We start from the raw sequence: 23,645 nt of genomic DNA, 5'->3' as shown, positions 1-23,645 counted from the left end.
GCCTATTTATATGATGTAGCACATTAATAGAAATGATATTATTAAGTCATCATTAAATGGTATCTACAGTTTTCCTATACTTCTCTTCTTATACTTTTGAATTCCATTCACCAGAAATTTAGGTCAGATTTTCACACTGGTAATCATGAATAAGACTCACAATTTTAAGTTTATTTTGAGAGAGAGAGAGAGAGAGAGAGAGAGAGAGAGAGCATGAGCGGGGAGGGGCAGAGAGAGGCAGAGAGAGAATCCTAAGAAGGTTCTGCACTGTCAGTGCAGGGCTCAAACGCAATGAACTGTGAGATCATGATCTTACGCTTAACAACTGAGCTATCCACGTGTCCTGACTGACAATTTTTTATGTTTTTGGGTACTGATATTGAGGCTATGCTTGGTCACCTGTTCTGAAGTGATTTACATAATATCAGAATTATGTAAATCTCTAAAACAGATTTTCTTCATCAAAGAAACAATCAATTATATTATACTTCTAAATGTTGGACCATCATGTAGTCAAGAAAATTATATTGATGAAGAATTTAAATAATGTGGAAAATGCTTATGCTACAATAATATGTTTAGAAAATCAGGATATAAATTTGGTTATGTAGTAAGATCTCAATTATGTAAAAAATTAATAAGAACAGAAAGGATTAAATATTTTTTAATTTTTTTTTAACATTTATTTATTTTTGAGACAGAGAGAGACAGAGCATGAGCAGGGGAGGGTCAGAGAGAGAGGGAGACACAGAATCCGAAACAGGCTCCAGGCTCTGAGCTGTCAGCCCAGAGCCCGATGCAGGGCTCGAACTCAGGACCGCGAGATCATGACCTGAGCCGAAGTCGGACACCCAACCGACTGAGCCACCCAGGCGCCCCAGGGATTAAATTTTTTTAAAGTCCCTAAACATTCTTCTCCCATTAACATGATCATGAAGAATTGTGTCATCTGTAATTTCCAAATCTTATAAAATAAATATGTATTGCTTTTATAACCTAATAAAGCTTTTACAAGAGTAGAATAAAACTTTTATGCATTTTACAAACTATATAAAATAATAATGCATATTATATAACATAAAAATATATAGAAGTATATCAAGTATGTATCTAGATAGACAAATATGTATATGAGTATCTACACCTATATGGATAACACTGTGGATATAGACTTTTTCAATGTTATCCTTCAGTAATTTTCTAATAAATGAACTGTGTAATTTCTTTAATTATAAAATTTAATTTTCTAATAAATGAACTGTTTAAAACAAAAACAGAAATGAGAAATATTTATTTGACCCTTACACCTCTGTCTTCTTAAAACCAGTCTATCAAAAATTAAGATAATAAAAAATAGGAGTCGTAAATGATAGAATTGAAGGACTTTACAGATCATCTAAGCTAACTCTCATTTTTTAAATGAGAAAAAATAAATAAGGTACAAAGGTATTAAAGAATGCATCCATCCCAATTTATTAATACCATCAATGAAATGCTATTACCAACACTTCCTGCTGATGTATATCTAAATGAGCCCTGTAACAGATGAAATCAAAATGCGTACTCACCATGCCACTATAGGAATGGCGTAGCAATATGGCATGTCCGTACAGGAGTGTTCGATGACCACCACCTTGAGCAGTCTACATAGAAAGAAGAAAGGGTCGACAAGAAAAAAAAAAAAAGAAAGAAAAAAGAGTAAACTTAACTACGTCAATAAAATACTCTCTTACTATCAAGGAAACATTTAATAGGAAGGAATAAAATAAAAGTAAGCAAAGTGCTGTGATAAGAATGTTTAAGTTGGAATAAGGCTACCAAGAAAAATCTCTACGGAGAGTCTGACAGTTGATCTAGCTCTTGAAGAATGAACTTGATTTTGGTAACTGTAAGTACTTACCAGAATTTGTAATTACTTATTTATAGTTATTTATTGTCTCTATTTCCCATTACATTGTGAGCTGCACTGGGCAGGGACTACAGTACCTTGGTCACCCACTGTACCCCAGGTTCCTGGAAAAATGCCTGGCACACAATAAGGACTAAATAAATATCTGTTCAATGAAAGAGAATTCCTAAAGCACAGAATGGATCAAATCATCTACAGGTTTGAAATTGTTTCATGCCTTCCAACTGTTTTTTTTAAGAGTCCAAGTTTTTAAATATGAAATAGAGAAATGCTTCTCAAATTTTAGCATACTTACAAATCACTGGGAAAGCTTACTAGGATAAGGAGTGATGATACTGACTTATGTATACTTTAAGAAGTGAAGAAAGTACATTAGTATCTTTTTTTAAGTTTATTTATTTATTTAGAGAAAGAGACAGAATGTGCACAAGTGGGGGAGGGGGAGAGAGAGAGAATCCAAAGCAGGCTCCATGCTGTCAACGCAGAGTCCATTGCGGGGCTTGATCTCATGAACCATGAGATCATGGCCTCAGCCAAGATCAAGAGTTGGACGCTTAACCAACTGAGCCACCCAGGTGCCCCAAGAAAGTACGTTAATATATTATACTGCTATAGCTCTTTTCACTCAAAAGATACCCGCTTCCTACTGTTCCGTACAACTCCTTAGGATAACTTTTTTTTACATGTTATGCTCAAAAGACCTCAGAACCATTCTTAAAACAGGTCTTGAAAGGGATTCAAATAAGAAAACCTGCTTTAAAAAGAGAATCGCTTTTTTCATACACTGAGAGCGAAAGGGAAAAGTCTACTTTGCAAAATCATATTCCTTCTCAGAACTAGGCACTCTTTGAAAAGTATTCATTTCTTTTAAAATAATGTTTGATTCGTGTAGCCAAGAACAATTTTATTCACCTTGCCTGATGTGGATCACTCTGATAGGAGCTTACGTTTTCATACCACATACAGGTTCCACAGCCACAAAATACAACTGACCTTGAGTAATACTTAACAGTCACACCAATCAAAATAAGATTTTTTAAAAATGAAGGACAAGGCCTTAGATTTAACCCAAAAGTGGCAAATGATCCCTTTACTCTAACACTTTGCTTTAGTTCACTTATATATAATACACACATACACACACGCGCGCGCACACACACGCACACACACACACACACACACACACACATATGTAAATGTTCAAATTGGTTAAGGGAGATATTCCAATTACAGATTTTATACAACTAGGCAATTATAGATTTTACACTATAGATTTCCTCACCACTTAAATACAAATTTATGCTGCAGATTGTTTTAATAGAACTGAAAAAGTATGCAAATAACCCACACTAAATTAACTTTGTTACTTAAGAGAGCACAATTAACACAAAGTGAATGCAATTTCTGTCACATGGTCCACACTACTTTTTCTCTCATGTCTCATTTTATTTTTTATATTTATTTAAGTCATCTCTATCCCCAATATAGGGCTTGAACTCACGACGCCGAGATCAAGAGTGGCATTGTCTTCAGAAGGAGCCAGCTAGGCACCCCTCTAATGTGTCATTTTAAATGGTACTACTCCAATTGCCTCTAAATCAGAAAAAAATAAAATGTGCAATTTCCACACTTGAGCATATATTGGATAATTGTTCATTCAACAAACATATATGAAAACAATTATGTATGTGAGATTGATTCAAAGAGGTACCTTGGTTCTTTTCTGTGTTTTTTTTTTTTTATTTTGTTTTTGGATTTGGTTAGTTGTGTCAATATTTTTGTTAAATTTGGCCTGGTCCTTGCTTTCATTTAAGTGAACAAATATTTAGGGACTTCTTCTGATATTGGGAACTTCTGGTACTTTATGAAGTGGCTATACCAAATACTAGCCAGTTCTAGAGTTCTTCCTTCAACACTCTACAACACTGTGCTTCAGGTAGACTGTTGGACTTCCCCTGAGAATTTCAATGAGAAAAAGATCATCACTGTTGGGTGATGTATCAGGACCCCAGAACAAAGGTCCATTTTCCCTTTAGCCTCCCAAACCTAAATCTATAAGGACTCAGCTGTATAACCATATTATGCTTTGGGAATCCCGCCAGGACCAACTAGGTTAAGAGTCAATCAAGCTAATGTAGTTCAAGGCTGGCCCCCTTTCAAGAACATACACAGGAAAAAAATAATCTTAGTGGTTTTTGAAGTTAACCTAGTAACCGTTTTTTGGACTCTGCCATATGGGCAAAGTAAGCATTGCTTTCAATTGTACCAATTTAGAAAAGAAGTAGAAAAATGGCATTTTATGTGAGACAAATAGACTTTTAGTTCCCACGAAAGCCATCTATACTCTAACTAGTCCTGCTAATTCTCCAGTAAGTATCACACGAAAGAAACACTCTGTGCTATGTCTTGGAAGACTACTGTCTGAGAGGTACAGTGCACTTGATGCCAAGGGTAGCATGCATAATATTTTCTTATTTTCAATAAGAACTGAAAGCTCTAATTATTCATTTACTCAACAACTATATATTGGATCCCACGTAGTTTCCTTCAAATATTTGCACACTAACAACAAAAGAAAACAAGTTTAAGAGTTACTTCTTTGTGGGGTGCCTAGGTGGCTAGGCCCGTTAAGCATCCAACTTCGGCTCAGGTCATGATCTCGCAGTCAGTGAGTTTGGGTCCCGCATTGGGCTCTGTGCTGACAGCTCAGAGCCTGGGGCCTGCTTCCGATTCTGTGTCTCCCTCTCTCCCTGCCCCTCCCCTGCTCACGCTCTGTCTCTCTCTTGTGCTCTCAAAAATAAATAAACCTTAAAGCTTTTTTTTTTAAGGAGCTAATTCTTTGTATGATTCTTAATGCCTCCAACTATGGGATGCATTATCATCAGATCCTTTTCGTAAAAATATTACCTGGAACTTACAAGTCCTTGAATACATTTCCAAGCATGACTTAGGTTCTACCTGTCCCTGAAAATGCAGCTGCCGGTACCCTAGCCCTGCCTCTAAGGTTGGTTGAGTCTGTGATGTATTTAGTGAGCTGCTGGTCATCAGCCCTTCATGGGCCCCCCCAGCAGAACCAGGATCTGGAAATCAGCTCCCGCTAGACTACTGTGGTCTCCTGTAGACGATGAGGGTCTATGTTAAGGTGCTACTGCCATTTTAGGTGGAAAAAATAACAAAAACATCAACAACTATCATTTCCAAACTCTCTCAGTACTTCTGATGTTGGAGAGCTAACCATCAGTTATTAAAAGGTGAAATTTGACTTTCTGAAAATATCAGCTAAAAACATGTTTTCAGGGGCGCCTGTGTGGCTTAGTCAGTTGGGTACCTGACTCTTGACTTTGGCTCTGGTCATGATCCCAGGGTCACGGGATCGAGCCCCATGTCTGACTCCACACTCAGCATGGAGATGCTCTCTCTCTCTCTCTCTCTCCCTTTACTTCTCTTCCCCTATTCGTGCTCTCTCTCTCTCTACTTCTCTCCCCCTATTCGTTCTCTCTCTCTCTCTCTCTCTCTCTCTCTCTCTCTCAAATTAAACAAAAACAAAAACAAAGAAAGCATGTTTTCAGTTCTGTGTGTGGATTTGGACCCATTATCCCTGAAATGACTGACACGGTTAATGTTCCACAACAGTGTAAAAAAATGACCTCATGAGCTGTAAGTGGATAAAAGAGTCCAGAGTACATTCAAACAAAATCTAATCAACACTGTTGTATGTGTTCTAAACCAGCCTCACTTCAAGTTTTACACAAATTATCTTAATATCAATTTAGTATTATTAGGCATTCCTATGCTTCTGGCTTGCCAGGATCTTACTAAAGATGTCCAATTAGGGGACCCATATTGTAAGTAAAAGCTTTGATGTACATGCTTCTATGTTTACATTTATTTAGAACAATATGCCATCACGGGGTATAATTTATTCATGCTACCCTCTGTGGGAAGAGGGACAAATCGGATCATTGTAACTACATTTGATGTATAAGAGCAGAAAAGCACGAAACATAAAATCATAATAGCAATGACTAAGATACTGAAGAGGTTTACACACAAAAAAAATTACTGGCACTGTGTTTCTGTTGTTTTGGCGTTGTTGTTGTTGTTGTTGTTGTTTTGGCTCTGTGTTCTTTAAATATGTGTTTGTATTATATATTGCCTTATTAGCATGTCTCCCCTATTATTACTCTTTAACACTATCTAATTTACTAACTGTATAATACCTAAATACTTTAAGTTTTCCGTTTTTCTATTTTTTCCTGTATAAAAATGCTATGTTAATAAATGTAGGACATCATCATTCCAGGCCCTTATTATGCAAAAAGGTTGTTTTTGTAATAAGTCAGACCACAGCATTTTTCTGTATTCCTTGACTGCTATGACATAACATGCCATTTTAGAAGTAAAACAATGAAATCTTAAAAGAAATTTATTACTGCAGGTGATCCTTGGGTACACGCCAAAATATGAAACAACAGACAAGAACAAGAAATTTGTATTAGAGAACTCCTTTCATTGTGCTCAGATATTTAAGCAGAGAAGCTTTTAAGTTTACCTTCAAATCCTAATAGTCAAATTTGGGAAATGAGTTGTTCCAGGGAGAAAAATGGAAAAATGTCTCCATGCTTAAACTTTTAAATCATCTGACAATGACCTATAAAATGCAACTGTGAACGGCACAAGATCAAAGAGGAATCACACAGAATTGGGGGGCCTGGTATTTCGGTCAACCTATGGGTCCCCAGCAGCAGGACACAGACACTCACAGCCCTGCCTTCTTTAACAGGAAATCACGTATTAGATTCACAAGATGATTATAATAACTGATGTGAAATCTGTCTTCGGTGCAGAGTAAGTGTGTCTGACGAAGCCAGTTGAACAGTGTCAAGATGGCCATTTGGCATTGGATGGTGTACCTCTGATGGGTGTCTTAACCTAAAGGTCTCCTGTGGAAGCAGACCGAAGATCTATGAACCAACCACTGCGCCAAGAGTAGAAATGGGCTCTCACCACAAGGAAACATCTGTCTGGTTCTAGGAGGTTAAACAATGCCTGTCCAGGTATGAAACCCAAAGCAAATCACGATTGGAAGATGAAAGCTAAAGAAAATTCGGCATCTTTTCCCGTTTAAGTGGCTTAAATTGCTATAACTTCACACATACACCCTCTGCTTAGATTCTAACCTCTTTGGATCATCCAATGCAGGTACAAAAATAAGCCATCGGGCTTCTGGCTTTGCAGTTAAAGGGAATTAGACCCTAATCAAATCATTCCAGGTATGCTACCTGGTTTAAATTGATTCTACATCATCTTTATTTTTTTTAATTTACATTTTAGGTAGTTAATGTACCATGCAATATTGGTTTCAGAAGTAGAACTTGTCTGGTCACTACTCGTCTCCTACACGCAATGCTCCCCACACGTGCCCTCCTCCATTCTACATCATCTTTCTGTTTGCACTGAGTTTTCTATGAACCTGCTCTCATGAAAACGCTTGAAAGAGAAGTTTAAGGTAACCATCCCATTCATCCTCTTCCAAGGGGAAGTAGATATGGCATTGGATAAGAGACTGGTATGATAAAACGGCAAGATGGAAAAAAGAGCAGTGTAAATGCAGATTTGGCAAGAAAAACTGAATTTTTCAAACCCCATTTCATTAGGTACGTATTCATATCTGCAAGGAGAGGACATACTCATGTTTTGCTGCTATTTATACCATTTCCCAACTACAATGCTTGTTTCATGATGTTTAATTAAGTGGTTAATGTCCTCTCTTCCCAATGTTAAGGTTATAATAGTATCTTCTGTTATCTGAAATTTAGGAAAATGTTTTGTGTCCTTGATGATAGATGGCTTCAAAGAAGTCATCTGCTCTGACACCCCAACTGTCAAATTCTTAACGTTAATGAATAGGTCCAGTTGTGGGGACCCCACAACACTCATAGTACAGAGTTTTGGGAAATATGAATGACAGACATAGACTCAAGAGACACTCAACCAGGGACACTTTACTTCCTTTTCTTCCATGCGACCTTTTAAATCTACATCCAGAACTTTAAGTTAATAGGTTTCATAGTTTATATCTTTTGAAATGACATTCTTTTGGGGTGCCTGAGTGGCGCAGTTGGTTAAGTGATCTCACAGGTCAGGTCGTGATCTCACAGTTCGTGGGTTTGAGCCCCACGTGGGGCTCCATGCTGACAGCTCGAAGCCTGGAGCCTGCTTGGGATTCTGTGTCTCCCTCTCTCTCTGCCCCTCACCCACTCACATCCTGTCTCTCTCTCTCTCAAAAATAAGTAAATATTAAAAAGAAATTTAAAAAGAAATGACATTCTTTTGGATTTTTAAATTATATTAAGCCTTCACTGAGCGAATACAATAAATTTCTCTACACATTGTTTCTTGGCTTTTCAAATAAAAATTAAATTGCATGAATGTTATATGAGAAAAAATGGTAGGTACATAAAAAGAAAACAAAAAACTTCTAGTTTGTATCTCAAAAGAATGACATTCTGCTCTTCTTCCTCATATTTCCTTCAATAACATGTCACGTATTTTTCTCTCCCCTTTCAACTTGTCTTTTAAGATCTTTCCACTTTTGTAATTTGGTTAAGAAATGAAAAGGGGTTAAATTATTTTCACTTCTCCTGTAGCAGCTTCATGGTGCCTCTTCCAATTTCCCAGAGTATAAATTTCATATTGTATTCATGCAAGACAGCTTTAAAAGCAAAACAGCCAATATGATCCCCAGAGTGAAAATTCTAAATGGAAAGCTGTGAAAAAAATAAGTTTTGATAGGAGAAATTCCTAACATCGGCTAAATAAAACTTAATGTCGTACAATATGACCCAAAATGTCAAACATTGTTCATTAAGACGTCAAATTTAAATGTGTGATTGATTTAAATTTACAAGTTCCAAAGTTTGATTTAATTTTTAAAAACTTGAAAATGCGAAGAAAGGTGCCACGAATTAAAAAACAAATCCATGTGACCAAATTTAAAACGCACCAAGTATTACATATAGACCAGATGATCCAATGTCTTACCTTCATCATGAATTTCTGTAGGGGCAGAAGGAAAAGAGAGAAAATATTATACATTTTTGCAAAGACTTCTTAAAAATAGCTCTTATTTATAAAGGTTCCACTGCTCAAAATAGAGTTATGTGAACAATAAAAAAACTACCACCCTCACTGTGAGATTACAAGAAAACTTCATATCAACTACATGCTAGAGGAAAGATGTAGCAGGCAGAACTCTCTTTGAAATTGTCTTTATATCAGTTTCTCCTACTTCTGTGAAAACATGCTGCTGTACTTTAATGCATGATTCGATTTATAACATAGCCACTAAGCACCAAAAGAACCAAAGGTATATTCTAAAAATGATACTCAAAAATGCTTTATACCTTTTTTTTTTATCTCTTGCATAAAAATGCAGTGATATAAAACAGCAACCCAACAAAGTTTAGTAAAGATAGTGGATTAGAAACAGGTAAGGTGGATTGTAAATTAAGAGGCTGTGATAAGCTGTTTACAGGTCATGCAAAAAACAATAAGCAGGTTCTAGATACTACATATTCCGAGACGTGTATTTCAAAGAAAAACCACAAAAACTTTTCTCTTTTTCCCTTAAAACATTTCTCTCCTTATGATTTGCATATATAATAATAGCTCATTTTACTTCTGCAAAACCTAATTTGTACATACATTTCTTCATTTTTCTTTAGACCCATAAAATTTGACTGCCTCCTCTTAGAAGAGGTTCACAGATGCCAAAGAGCTAAGAAGGAAAAATAACAATATATTTCCAAACTTAGGGTTAAATTTAGCTGTCACAGTGTTTAAGTCCTAAAGAGAAAAGATACACACGTTCACATTCACTTTAAAGACAACAGCAGGGGGGAAGTTATCTAACATAGTATTTGTAAATACCACAGTTATTTTCCTGAAACATACATGCATAGTAATTTACATGTTACTAAATGGAAACTCTACTTTGACTGGGTTTTTTTTTTCATTTTTAATATTATATTTTTTAATGTTGTTTTTAAGTAATCTGTACACCCAACGTGGGACTCAAACTCACAACCCCGATCAAGAGTTGCATGCTGTTCTGAGTGAGACAGACAGGTGATTCTTTAATATCAAAAATTTAAGGAAAATGTGTAAAGAACCATTTCATTCTTAGCTTTAAAAATATAGGCTGTTTGGTTACAATTTTGTAAGTGGTATCAATGGTAAATGACATTAGAAAATTTATTTTCCATGATGAAACTGGCCAATCAGATCCTATTATGTAAATATCACTAGATGAGGAATTAGGAAAAATCCTTTTTAAAGCCTTAATTAAAAGAAAAACACAATTCCAAACTTTTGGTACAGATCATAGCTTATAACAGATACTTTATTCATGAGTTTTTGTTTTTGTTTTTGTTTTTTTTTAATTGAGCTCAGTTTCAGAGATTTTTCCTTGAGAAATGTTCTCAAGCTGACTTTCTGTTTTCTAGGTTAAACTACATCAGAACTGTAATAAATAGAGAAAAGAATGGTCAGGAGAGTCAGAACAGAGGGCTGCTATTTACAATTCCTAAGTAGTGTCTTAACTACAAGAAGGGCGAGTCACTGGGGAGAGTAATCCTGATATAGGATGAAAGAGAACAAATACTGAAAATTAGCAAAGGCCAAAATATCCATCTGCAGCATGAGAAAGAACAGCTCATGTACCAGACACACATCATCAAAAGATAATCAAAAACATGAAAGATTACTTGTGGCATTACTGACATTAACCTTCTGTGCAAACCACTGGTTGGTCCATTTGGCTCAAGCACAACTGATAACCAAGTGATAACATTATGACAAGTTCAAAGGGGATCACTGGGGAATGAAAAAGCAAGCAAGACACATTAAAACAAAAAGGATATATATGCAATTTAATCTCAATGTAAACACTGCCTAGATATGATAAAAAGCAACAGAAAAAAGAGTAACAAAATCCTTTAAAAGGTGCTGACATGATTAAAGGAAGAAACTCATGCCTAAAGATAAATATTGAAGAGAATAGGCTTGATTTAGGTTAGAGAGTATCACCTTATGCTTCCACTTTACTGAAAGAATTATTTATTTCCCTCATGCAAAGGTCATTAGATAAAAGCTAAAATTCTATTAGACAAGATACAGAAACAGAGGACTATAAACGAAGGAAGAGTCCAGGCACCAAGATGAATTGACGCTGCTTTCTGTCTAGAAGAAACTGGTGGAGGATGAAACACAGGGAGAGATTTTAGTTCTTTAGGGTAAAGGGCAAGTGGCAGTAACCCAGTGTTCAAGGGTTAGTGTAAATGACTTCCGAATTGGTAGGTCCGATGAAGCTTCAAACGTGAGCAAGAGCTGGAGGCAGAGCCCCCATTACGCTACGTTCACATGAACCAGGAAGAGAATTAGACATCCTTGAGCTGTAACTCACAGATAGATGGCCATGAGGGGGGCCAATGGATGGCAAACGGAAGCAGAATAGTCTTTGGTCTGTAAGTTTATGTCATTTGATCTAGCACAGCTGAGACACCTGAAGGGCTTTCTTGGCATATGCAAATGATTATGAGTAGGAAAACAAATCAAATAGCAATACTCCTTTAGGAAAATTGTGATCAAACATGGGACATCAAGAGAACGCATAATTACACTCAATCCATTGCTGGTATAAAGAAAGAAACAGTGATTCGGGAGACCGAAAAAGCTCCTCTACCATAGCTAGGCCTTTCAGTTCAACTTTGAATTTTTTAAACTGTTATTTCAGTGGTGCCTGGGTAGCTCAGTCGGTTAAGCATCAGACTTCATTTCAGGTCATGATCTCACAAGTTTGTGAGTTCAAGCCCCATGTCAGGCTCTGTGCTGACAGCTCAGAGCCTGGAGCCTCCTTCAGATTCTGTGTCTCCCTCTCTCTGTGCCCCTTCCCTGCTTGCGTTCTCTCTCTCCCTCTCTCTCAAAAATAAAAATTAAAAAAATTTAAATAAAATAAACTAAAACAAGCTGTTATTTCAGTTTTATGAAATGACAACTGATTTAAAAATGTAATACTTCTATACATGGACCTCTCTTAGAAGTTTTAAAAGAACCTTTACTGAAACAATCTTCTCAAAAATTATATAGATCTGGAATTAGCACAAAATAAACATTTGGGGGCTTGTCACTAAAAAGACTTATCCAATCCAACAATCTGAAAGGCCAGAGCAAAATTTTGATGCAGGAGGACCTTTTAAAACGAAGTTTCCACTGAGGGCAGGAAACGTCCTACTTTGCACACAGGCTATCCACTGAATTTCTTATTTGCCATCTTTTCTCTTGCATGTAGCAAGATGCTAGGATTTCTCCATAATCCCCCAACTGGTAACCTCTGCTTTGCAAGTGGGGATATACATCTGGTAAATTTCACGATGTTGAAAAAAGAAAAAGACCTCTCACCACCAAAGACTTGAGGTTATTGGTGGCTATCTGTTTAACTGAAGTATAAGTGACAGGCAACGTTTTATTAGTTTCAGGTGTATGACATTGCTTCACCAACGTATAGATTACGTAAAGCTCCCCACTGTAAGTGCAGTCACCAAACATTATGACAATATTATCGACTATATTCCCTATGCTGTACTTTTCATCTTAGTGACTTATTTTATAACTGGAAGTGTGTACCTCTTAATCCGCTTCACCTAGTTTGACCATCGCCCCCGCCCCACCGCCACGTTCCCTCTGGCAACCACTAGTTTGTTGTATGTATGAATCTGTTCCTGTTTTTTTGTTTCTTCATTTGTTTTTTAGATTCCACATGTAAGTGAAATGACATGGTATTTATCTTTCTCTGTCTGACTTCACTTATCATAATTCCCTCTAGGTCCATCCATGTTGGTGGTTATTTTATTTATTTATTTTTTCCAATATATGAAGTTTATTGTCAAATTGGTTTCCATACAACACCCAGTGCTCATCCCAAAAGGTGCCCTCCTCAATACCCATCACCCACCCTCCTCTCCCTCCCACCCCCATCAATCCTCAGATTGTTGTTCTCAGTTTTGAAGAGTCTCTTATGCTTTGGCTCTCTCCCACTCTAACCTCTTTTTTTTTTTCCCCTCTTCCCCTCCCCCATGGGTTTCTGTTAAGTTTCTCAGGATCCACATAAGAGTGAAACCATATGGTATCTGTCTTTCTCTGAATGGCTTATTTCACTTAGCATCACACTCTCCAGTTCCATCCACGTTGCTACAAAGGGCCATATTTCGTTCTTTCTCATTGCCATGTAGTACTCCATTGTGTATATAAACCACAATTTCTTTATCCGTTCATCAGTTGATGGACATTTAGGCTCTTTCCATCATTTGGCTATTGTTGAGAGTGCTGCTATAAACATTGGGGTACAAGTGCCCCTCTGCATCAGCACTCCTGTATCCCTTGGGTAAATTCCTAGCAGTGCTATTGCTGGGTCATAGGGTAGGTCTATTTTTAATTTTCTGAGGAACCTCCACACTGCTTTCCAGAGCGGCTGCACCAATTTGCATTCCCATGTTGGTGGTTATTTTAAATTAATAATGTTCCCAATATATTTGAGGGACCAAAAGAAGTTTAAAAGTAACAACTCCAAGGTCCAAGTGTATATCAATATATACTATCTAATAGGATATATGTATGCATATTTGTAATAACAAAACCCTCAACTATTTCTCTTATGATAAAAATACTGTATGTAAATACTTAACTTTCTAGGGATTCTCCACTGAAAATATCCAAAACTGAACTGATTGACAGGCATGTTGACTGCAGGCCCAGAGAGCATCTAAAAGGGGCACGGCTTTCATTACCATGAAAGAGCAGTGATACCTGTAATCATTGAGACTGTGGCTATGCCCTCACATGGCTCATAATAATAACTATCTGGTTACAGGTGCATGCTCATATCTTTTAAATAATTCACTATATTTGGGGGGCAGATTGGTCATCACTGTTGTCATTTTCAACCTATTGACAATTCTGTACAGAAAGGATTTACATGAACTGCCTTTTCTTTTGAGTGTCATGAATTTGAAAATATATATGTGTGTAATTATCCACTTCTTCTTTTGAAGGGCGAAGAAAAATAAATGCTTCTGAAAGGCTACCATAAATCCTCCCATTTTGGCTCGCTGACACAGGTTTATAAATCACTGAGCTGCATGAACGCCTAAAATATGAAGTAAAAGAGCTATTTAGGGCTTTCCTCTTTTTGTAGCTTGTCTCGTGAAAAAAATTTGTCTAAATCAAAACCAACAAATTGATCTCTGCACAAAATATATGGATCATAATGACCCGAAGATACATAAAGCCTCACCTATACTCAGATCACCACCTACATATAAAAAATTATGTATATCAGGGTGTCTGACTTCGGCTCAGGTCATGATCTCATGGTTCACGAGTTCAAACCCCATGTCGGACTCTGTGCTGACAGCTCAGAGCCTGGAGCCTGCTTCAGATTCTGTGCCTCCCTCTCTCTCTCTGCCCCTCCCCAGCTCATGCTCTCTCTCTGTCTCTCAAAAATTAATTAATGTTAAAAAATTTTTTAATTGTGTATATCAAAGTATAGAACATTCTATTTTTTTCCAAACCATTTCAAACACGTATGAACCTTGAAAACATGAAAGCATTTCACAGGCCCTCACATGGCAGTACATGCACATGAAAACACATTACTGTTTTTAAACTGCTATTCAGTTAGGAACATTTGAAAGAATTTTGTATCTTACCAATTACAACAGCATCAACGTATTCCTGAAAAGAGCAAGTATATGTACGAGACCTCATTCGGTCTACAGACACTGCACCACATCTGACAAATATCACACTGTTTTCCATCCCTTCGTCCCAGCTCCACCCAACCCCACGCACTAGGCTACCACGCTAGAGGCCTGCAACCCCAGGCACCACGCTAGAGGCCGATGCTATGGGTTAGGGGTGCCAGAAGGCTGGGGTGGAGTGGACAGAAATAACAGGCAATCTATCACCTGCTACTCCAGACCCACCAATGTTATTCTCCCTTTGTGTATGAAGAGCAACATTTGATTACTCAATGGGCTTATGATTAAATGCAAAATACTCAAAGATGCTCAAAGAGACACTGGGAAACCAGTGGAGAGAGGAAGGGCGGGAAGGGGGGAGGAAGAGATTGATTAAGACTGATGGACCTTTGATGAAGCTATCTGGAATTATACTATCAGAAAATTTACAAAGGAGCCATTTGCCTTTCCATATATATGTAAATTTTACAGGGCTCCTAAAGGTCTTAATCTGCGGTTGGTAAATGCCCTGTATAGTTAAGCAAGTATAACTGTCTTGGACACCTGTCCCTGTCTTGGGACACCTGTCTCAGAACAAAGTGATGGCAAAGAGTACCACATTCCAAACTTACTGTTATACCACCAAAAGGGGCGGCTGAAAATCGGCCTGCTGCCCTTGGCTGACCCCCAGCTCTGGTCTTCCAGAAGCGGTCGGGAGCAAAAGGATGGTTCTTGGAAGGAGGTTTTGGGAGCTTCTGAGTCCTGCTCTTGCCCACTTCAGCCTGGCCTCACCTCAAGCCTAGAGAGAGTGGCTTCGGAGACACCTGTGTCCCCCAGGAGGTGGGACACAAGAGACCGGTGTCTGACTGTGCCTGGAGATGAAGACGAAGAGACGGGCTAGGCAGGCTGTGGCAGCAGAGGGCAAGGAGGGGGCTTGCTGTTAGAGACAGGCTGCTCCAGAAAGAGCCGGCCTGGGGATGTCCGTAATGCCCCCAAGAGGCCTTGGGACAAGGCAGTCGTCACCACTGACCAGCTGGGGGATCATTGGCTGAGGCAAGAGAACCACAGGTCAGATTTCTGGTGACGGGCATTCCCCAGAAAACCCTCCCAAGTGCCCCAGAGAGCGCTCGCCTTAACACCTGACAAGCCCAATGAAGGTCACTGTCATCAAGAAAGACTTCCTGCCAGGGGCACGTGGGTGGCTCGGTTGGTTAAGCGGTTAAGCATCCAACTTTGGCTCAGGTCATAATCTCGCTGTTTGTGAGTCGGAGCCCCGGGTTGGGCTCTGTGCGGATAGCTCAGAGCCTGGAGCCTGCTTTGGATTCTGTGTCTCCCTCTCTGCCCCTCCCCTGCTAGCTCACTCACTCTCTCTCTCAAAAATAAACATTAAATTTTTTTTTTAAAAAAAGACTTCCTGCCAACTTCCCTCTTCTTCCATGTTCCTGCTGCACCCTGACAGGGGCAGAAGCGCTGGGCAATGGGCAAGGGTGTGAGGACCCTGGCAGAGCGAAGTAAGAGGCAGCTTCCCACCCCTTCCCCCCTCCCCTCCTGGGTTCCAGCCTGGGGTGGCCCGAGCTCCAACACAGGTCAACCTACATTAACTTCAGACCCCCCCCCCCCCCGATTACACAGGATTGCATGATTTGGTTACCAAAATGAGACTTTTGTGACTTGAAATGACTGGGGGAGGGGTTCTTACTATCTGAATATAAGAGAGGTCATGGGACCCATCCTAATTTAAGGAATGGGACAAAGGAGTAGAGGCCCCATAGAGCATGTGGGTAGGCAGGGGGTTAAACTGTTTTTCTGTTACCCTTCAAGGTACTGGTTACAGTCGAATTTCAAACTTCCAATGGAAAATATGTAAGATTTGAACTACATGAGTCTTCAAAGAAAGGAAGAGCTCAAACCAAAAATTTACCGAGTCATATACTCATAATGATTACCAGTTTCCTCAAAAAATGCCAGCAGGAATTTTCATTATATGATATCTAAATGGCAGCATATTTCAGCATCAATGTTTTATTGTTAATATAATGGTACTATCTTAGAATAAGAAAGGACTGGTCCAGATTCTAATCCTATAGATGAGGAGATAACAGTCGACAGATAGCCTACATAAGGTTATAAAGCTAGTTACTTGCAAAGCTGAACTGCATGATTTTCAGCTCAATGTTACTTCCTTTTCTTTCTCAGACCCAGAAAGCAACCTCAACTGTGAAGATTTACGAATAAACTTGATAAGAATGAAGTGTGAGATGTGAAATTGTTACGAAAATGAGAGAAAGAAAAGCCACACGGTGAGGTAGGTCAAGAGTAACCAGACACAGGGAGGAAGAGAGGGAAACACTTACAGACAAAGGAAAAGAGGGTTCCCATTTGTTCATGAATTCTATTTCCAGATTTGAAAGTGGCTTGACTGGTTGGTTCAAGAAAAAGTGATCTCTGGGTACAGCACCTAAGTTGACTAATGGAAGTAAAGGGGCACCAAAATGAGAAAAGACAGACTCATTTTAGGACAGCTGACATTGGCAGGGAGCCACCAAAAGACGACCAACATGTTCATAGAGACAGGCCTTTATTCCCAAGACAAGAAGAGTGTAAAGCTTGGACCAGAACTCTAACTATAGGCACAGAAGACATGAAATTTCAAAACAACAACAAAAAAGTTGAACAGAATTAGTAATCATTTAGCTACGAAGAGACAGATGATGAGTTTACATTCTCACCAGAAATATAATATAGAAGTAGTAGTTCTCAAAATTATATGGGTATCATCATCATGGAAATGGCAATTAAAAAAAACAAAAAAGCTTTCCATCAATATAAAGGGATACAGTAAGTGAAAAAGAGCCAAGATTCACAAAAAGCCAAGTGAACATGCATTCGTTTCAGTGGTAGAAACACCACTGAAAGGCTACTGAAAATCAGGTAGCAAAAGGCTCAAAAATATTGAGAATATCAAGAGACTCATATCCCAGGATCAGGGAAAATAATAAATATAGAATGAAGCCATCGGTTAAGCCAATCTTTAAAAGTCAATATTTGGGGCGCCTGGGTGACTCAGTCGGTTAAGGTTCTGACTTTGGCTCAGGTCATGATCTCAGGCTTCATGAGCTCAAGCCCCACATCGGGCTCTGGGCTGACAGCTCAGAGCCTGGAGCCTGTTTCGGATTCTGTGTCTCCCTCTCTCTCTGCCCCTCCCCTGCTCTTGCTCTGTCTCTCTCTCTCAAAAATAAACAAATATTAAAAAAAATTTTTTTTAGGTCAATATATTAAGTCACAAAGCAAATAAAAACAAAATAATACAACAAAAATAATAAAACATGCTTCGCTGTTTTGCATGCTCGGGGAAAAAAAGTGTTGGTGAGACTCTAATTTCCATTCAGAATTAAAGGTATTCAGGGTGTTCAGGACTGTAAGGATTCTTCTCTCCTTTTAGCAGATGAGGAAAGTGACATCTGAGTAGTAACATGGCCACCTTACATAATTTGTCACAATGTTGGTCCAGACTTTCCCTCCAGAACCCTGTCACCTGCATCTTTCCTCACAATACTGACAACACCTGTACTTTTAAAGATTCCATTAATACAGATAACAGACCATGTCTATAGAGCATGGAAAACATAAGAGCTAAGCAGGAGGGCTTTAAGAGTAAGTAGTCGAGATTTGTTGGATAAGAGATAAACAATTCTGATTCCTGTTGATCAGAAGCATATCATAATTACAAATTATATAGAAAGCATATACTTCTAGGTAGGATTTTCCAATCTACCTCATTTCAGACGACGCAAAACCAAAACTTCGTAAGGTTCTACGTAGAGACCAGTACAATATGTGTTCATTACAAGATAGCAGTTAGTTTGAATATTCATAGTACAAGCCACACTCAGAAGCAAAACAAAAAGATTAGAGGCAATAGGAAACATGCACTTGTTTAAGATCACAGTTTCTTTGTAAATACATGGAAACACATACCCATTTTTCCACATCAACTTGCTGGGGAAAGAAAAAGCCAAAATAAATAACAAGCAAACAAATAAATGCCTGGCAAAGTTTCAATTACTGTCATTTAAATAAATGGTCCCTGCACCAAAATCTTCCATTTCTAATGGAAAATGAAAGTACTCAAATTGTAATTAATAACATTTAATCTCAAACAAACCAGAAAAAGTCAATTAACTTACTAATCGGAATTTTTAAAGTTATTAAGCTGGAAAAGCATCAGGTACACGAAATCATAACAATCCAACATATTCAAAACCAAACATGAACACTGATCTGATTCTCAAACCTAATAGGCTTCCAGATTTAGGGACCAGTCTTCTCCTTTAACTGTAAGTATCTATTTAATGAAAATAGAAATATAGCGGTCAATTTAGAAATACAGCATCTAACCATAAAAATCTTTCATGAAATAAAAGTAAACTTTCTCTTACCCCAATCTTCCTCACATTGTATAAAATGTCACAATATAACAAAAGGCATGCCTTGCCAAAAAATCCTGAAATTGTATCAGCATCAAATTTGTTTATTGCATTTATTAATGAATGCATGTTAGTCTCATAATCATTATGAGATTCCTTGAAAATATCAGTGAATAAAATTATATTCCAAAGTATAAAATAGAATTAAAAAAAAACCCATATGTCAACAAAGACTGTCTCTACAATGCCCTCAGTTCCTAGCAAATCAATCAGAAAAAAAAAAAATAAAAGTCAACTTTAAGTCTCAGAGTTGTTTGCAAAACCCACCCCCCCTAATATAACACCTATGATTGGTATGTTGTGAGACTTGAGGTTTGTTTCAGACTCTTCATACACTAAGTTTATTTGTAACTTTTTTCCTTAGGCAACTCATTAATTGGGGAAGATCTAAGGCTAGTTAGGCAGAAATCTTGGGCCATGGCCAGGAATCTGCATCCCTTACTTAGTAAGCAAGCTTGTGGAAGGAAATGTGCATAAACGTAACACACAGTGGTTATTTTTAAGACATTAGACAGTGATATAAAAATATCGACTTAAGTACACAGGTGGAATTGTTTTGAAGCCCCAGGAGGCTACTTACAAGAGAGCATTTTGGTTTATTTAATAATTTATTTAGTCCTCTGAAAAATCTGTTATAAGTTTTAAAAACACACAATTGCTTTTTAAGAGAGAACAACTTACTGAATGGAAAGACCTGGTTTTCACTCTAAATTTTTAAGCTACTTGGCTGTGATAGAAAGTTCAAGTCCTCATTTTAAACTTTAACTTATTTACAACGGGATGACTTTGTTTCTTCAGATACTGGGGCAGAGGGAGACAATTTAATCGTGACTAGTTGTAATATAGTTACCATTTACTTTTCTACCTCCCAAGGACAAATCCTTGTATTTGTTCTCTTTCAAGAGCAGTAATTCAAGAAAATGTGAAATGATTTCCTTTAAATAGTTGTCGGGAAAACAAAATATGCCACATTTGCAATGACTCCGTTGATGAGCAAAGACAGTTTATTAACCCATCATTTTCACTTCTAAATGTTAAACATTCCCTCTCTCTCTCTCTCTCTCTCTCTCTCTCACACACACACACACACACGCATTTGCATCACTGCAAAGATAAAGTGTTGTAGGATTTTTCTAGAAGAAAGGACTTGTAATCAAAAGTCAGTAACTAGTATTAGTAATAGAAGCTCTCTACTGATCTATAGTTACAAGGAGAAACAATTTCTTAAAAGTAGCAAGAATTAGTAGCAATATAACAAACTCAGTATCCCAATACCCAAAGAAAGGCTTAGCAACAGCATGTGCTGGAGGTGAATTATCACATCAACACAAAAGACAAGACAAATGGCCCACAGATTTAAAAGACTAAAGGGCAATAAAGTTGTAATTATGTATAAGCAAGGCAGAGCGATTTCATGACACATCTCTTACTAATGTTAACAAGAACCATTTCATTAAATGCCTGCAAAAGGTGAAGAGGAGAATGATTTCTGTGGAGATAATTGAGGAAGGGAAATATAAAGTTCACAATAACCTTGATTAATTTTATAGTTTAAATAATTACCAAATCCATAAAGCATATAAGACAAATGAACATTTATTCTAATCATTTATTATCCAAATATTTGGGATTTTAAAAATATGCAGAAATTACATTAGAGAAAATAAATATATTAACATCTCTAGGAAATTACATTAAGTATTCTATCATAATAAGACTAAAAAAAATGGCAACCTCATTTTTCAAAGAAAACAAAACTGCCATTAAGGAAAATAAAAGAGTAGTTTAAATTCCAAGTTGATTTAGCAAAGGACAGAAGTTAAAAATATAGTATAAAAGCAATTAATTCTAAATTGTATCATTACATGAAAGATGAAATATTCATATGACATCTCTTTGTATTCATATTCTAATTAATACTTTCAGGATATATAAACACAAACTATTCCATAACGTTAAAAAAATTTTTGGTTGCTTCTTTCAAATTGCTTGAGTTAAGCCTTACTGTGTAAGGTGAAGAATTTTATTATCATTAAATCTGTAAGTCACATATTAAGCAGTTACTATGTGCCAGGCTTTGAACTAAATGTTTTACATGTAATCTTCTTATCTGCATTTTATATATGAAGATACAAATGACATATAAAGGTGTTACAAATCCTCCACAATGAAAAAATGTCACTTAGTTATTAAACAATGGAACTTGACCTTGACAATGTGTCTCTAACGGCAAAGCCCCACACTCTCATGCCACTACTTGGTACACCATATTCAAGTTACATCATCTTTTTTTTTTCTTGTCTCAAATTTTTATTCTGCATTCAATTTGAAATTGCTCAACAGCCTATTTCTTCTTCTTTAAGTTTATTTATTTTGAGAGACAGAGAAAGAGAGTGCACCCGTGCACAAGTGGGGGAGAGGCAGAGAGAGACAGACAGAGAGTATCCCAGGCAGGCTCTGCACTGTCAGCACAGAGCCCAATAAAGGGCTCAAACCCAGGAACCATGAGATCATGGCCCAAACTGAAATCAAGAGTCTGACTCAACAGCCTATTTGTTACCTTAAGTGCCACCCAGTATAATATGTTAACATCAAGATGAGAGAAAGTAAAATGCACCTATAACATCAAACATGTTATTTACTATCACTTGTTCAAAGCATGTTTGGTTTTTTGCATGGATACATTTACAGTGTTTGTTTACTGTTGACAGAGAGAGAAAGAGAGAGAGAGAGAGAGAGAGAGAGAGAGCGAGCAAGCAGGGGAGGGGTAGAGAGGGAGACACAGAATCCAAAGCAGGCTCCAGGCTCCGAGCTGTCAGCACAGAGCCCTATACGGGGCTCAAACTCAAGAACCATGAGATCATGACCTGAACTGAAGTCTGACACTTAACTGACTGAGCCACCCAGGCGCCCCAAGAATTTTTAATATCAAGGCAAAACACAAACAATCAAAATCTTTAATGCATGCCGACAATCCACTACCCTGCTGTTAAATTTTTTTGAGTAATAAATTAGAGAAAAGTGAAAAAGAAATTCTCTATCCTACAAATAATTCTCTACCACACAGGCTGTTTATTATTAAGATTGGAATAGGGGAGCAGGGACATGAAAATTCGCACACTGTGTTCCAGCATTCAAAACACGATGAAGTCATCTAGATTTTTTAAAGCAAATTATGATTTGGAGAGGCCATGTTTTTAATGAGTATATTCATTTCAAAATATATTGAATTCTGAATATATTGAATAATGAATATATTCAGTTCAGAAAAATATGCAAGCCATGAGTATAGAGTTTGCTGAAATTTTACTGAGTAAATGAGCCCATGTAGTCAGCTCCAGATCTAAACAGAGGACACGACCATGACCTAGAAAGTTCCTTCACACCCTCCCCAAAGATAGCAATTATTCTATCACTATTAATTTAAATATTTACTTATTTTATTTTATTTTTTTTAATTTTTTTTTCAACGTTTATTTTTTTGGGGACAGAGAGAGACAGAGCATGAATGGGGGAGGGGCAGAGAGAGAGGGAGACACAGAATCTGAAACAGGCTCCAGGTTCTGAGCCATCAGCACAGAGCCTGATGCAGGGCTTGAACTCACGGACCGCGAGATCGTGACCTGGCTGAAGTCGGACGCTTAACCGACTGCGCCACCCAGGCGCCCCTACTTATTTTATTTTTGAGAGAGAGAGAGAGAGAGAGAGAGAAAGAGAGAGAGAGAGAGGATGAGCAGGGTGGGGGAAGAGAAAGGGGGAGACAGAGAATCCCAAGCAGGCTCCACACTGTCAGTGGTGTGAGATACAGGGCTCGATGTCAGGAACGTGTGAGATCATGACCTGAGCTGAGATCAAGACTTTGACGCTTAACCGACTGAGCCAGCCAGGCACCCAAGTTTTACTTTTCTTATTTTGAAAATATAGACTATGTTCTCTTTTTATCTAGTTCCTTTAGTGGACATTAAGTTTGTAAAACTCATCACACTGTCGTGGGTAGTAGGAATTAATTCATTTTCCTGGCTTTGTAACACTCTTTTGTATGAATATATCACAATTTGCATATCCATTCAACAGCTGAAGGAGCAATTAGTGATCTACTGCAACTTGGAAAGGGAACTAATGAAATTTTCTCTCATGTTTCAACAAGACCTCACGCAAACAATAGAAGATTCAAAATAAATTAAAACTGCTTTGTTTTGGCATACATGTTTCCTTCCTCTGCCTCCCCACACAAAACATGGATTCCTTGGTGCCCAGTTATTGATTGAATAAGTTACCAGACTGCCATTTAATAAGGAATTAAAAGAAAGCCACATTATATGCTTTTATTAAATATCGGCATATAGGTAGGTCAATCACATCTCAACAAGCAATGAGCTCATCCCTTGGCAGCAGGAAGGGAAAGAAACTAGTATCATTAAGAACCTACTACCTGTGCTAGGTATTTTTATA

General features: G+C 37.7%; 1 protein-coding gene across 7 annotated transcripts in view; it reads right to left on the bottom strand.

Annotated features, from left to right (window-relative positions):
* The window catches only part of RYR2 (ryanodine receptor 2), a 749,501-nt gene that overhangs the window by 443,401 nt on the left and 282,455 nt on the right, over positions 1-23,645 (bottom strand). For 4 of the 7 annotated variants that reach the window (XM_053207799.1, XM_053207801.1, XM_053207802.1 and 1 more), the window contains exons 4-6: positions 18,685-18,701; positions 8,954-8,968; positions 1,569-1,643 (exon numbers count right to left, since the gene is read on the bottom strand). In XM_053207799.1, the coding sequence (XP_053063774.1) occupies positions 1,569-1,643; positions 8,954-8,968; positions 18,685-18,701 (107 nt within the window). The remainder of the gene's footprint in view (positions 1-1,568; positions 1,644-8,953; positions 8,969-18,684; positions 18,702-23,645) is intronic. The other 3 variants (XM_053207800.1, XM_027047001.2, XM_027047002.2) reach the window with 1 other exon arrangement.

Source organism: Acinonyx jubatus, chromosome D2, assembly GCF_027475565.1.
Source record: "Acinonyx jubatus isolate Ajub_Pintada_27869175 chromosome D2, VMU_Ajub_asm_v1.0, whole genome shotgun sequence".
Classification (NCBI taxonomy): Eukaryota; Metazoa; Chordata; class Mammalia; order Carnivora; family Felidae; genus Acinonyx; species Acinonyx jubatus.
Note: the sequence above shows the minus strand (reverse complement) of the source record. Positions and strands in the feature narration are given on the sequence as shown.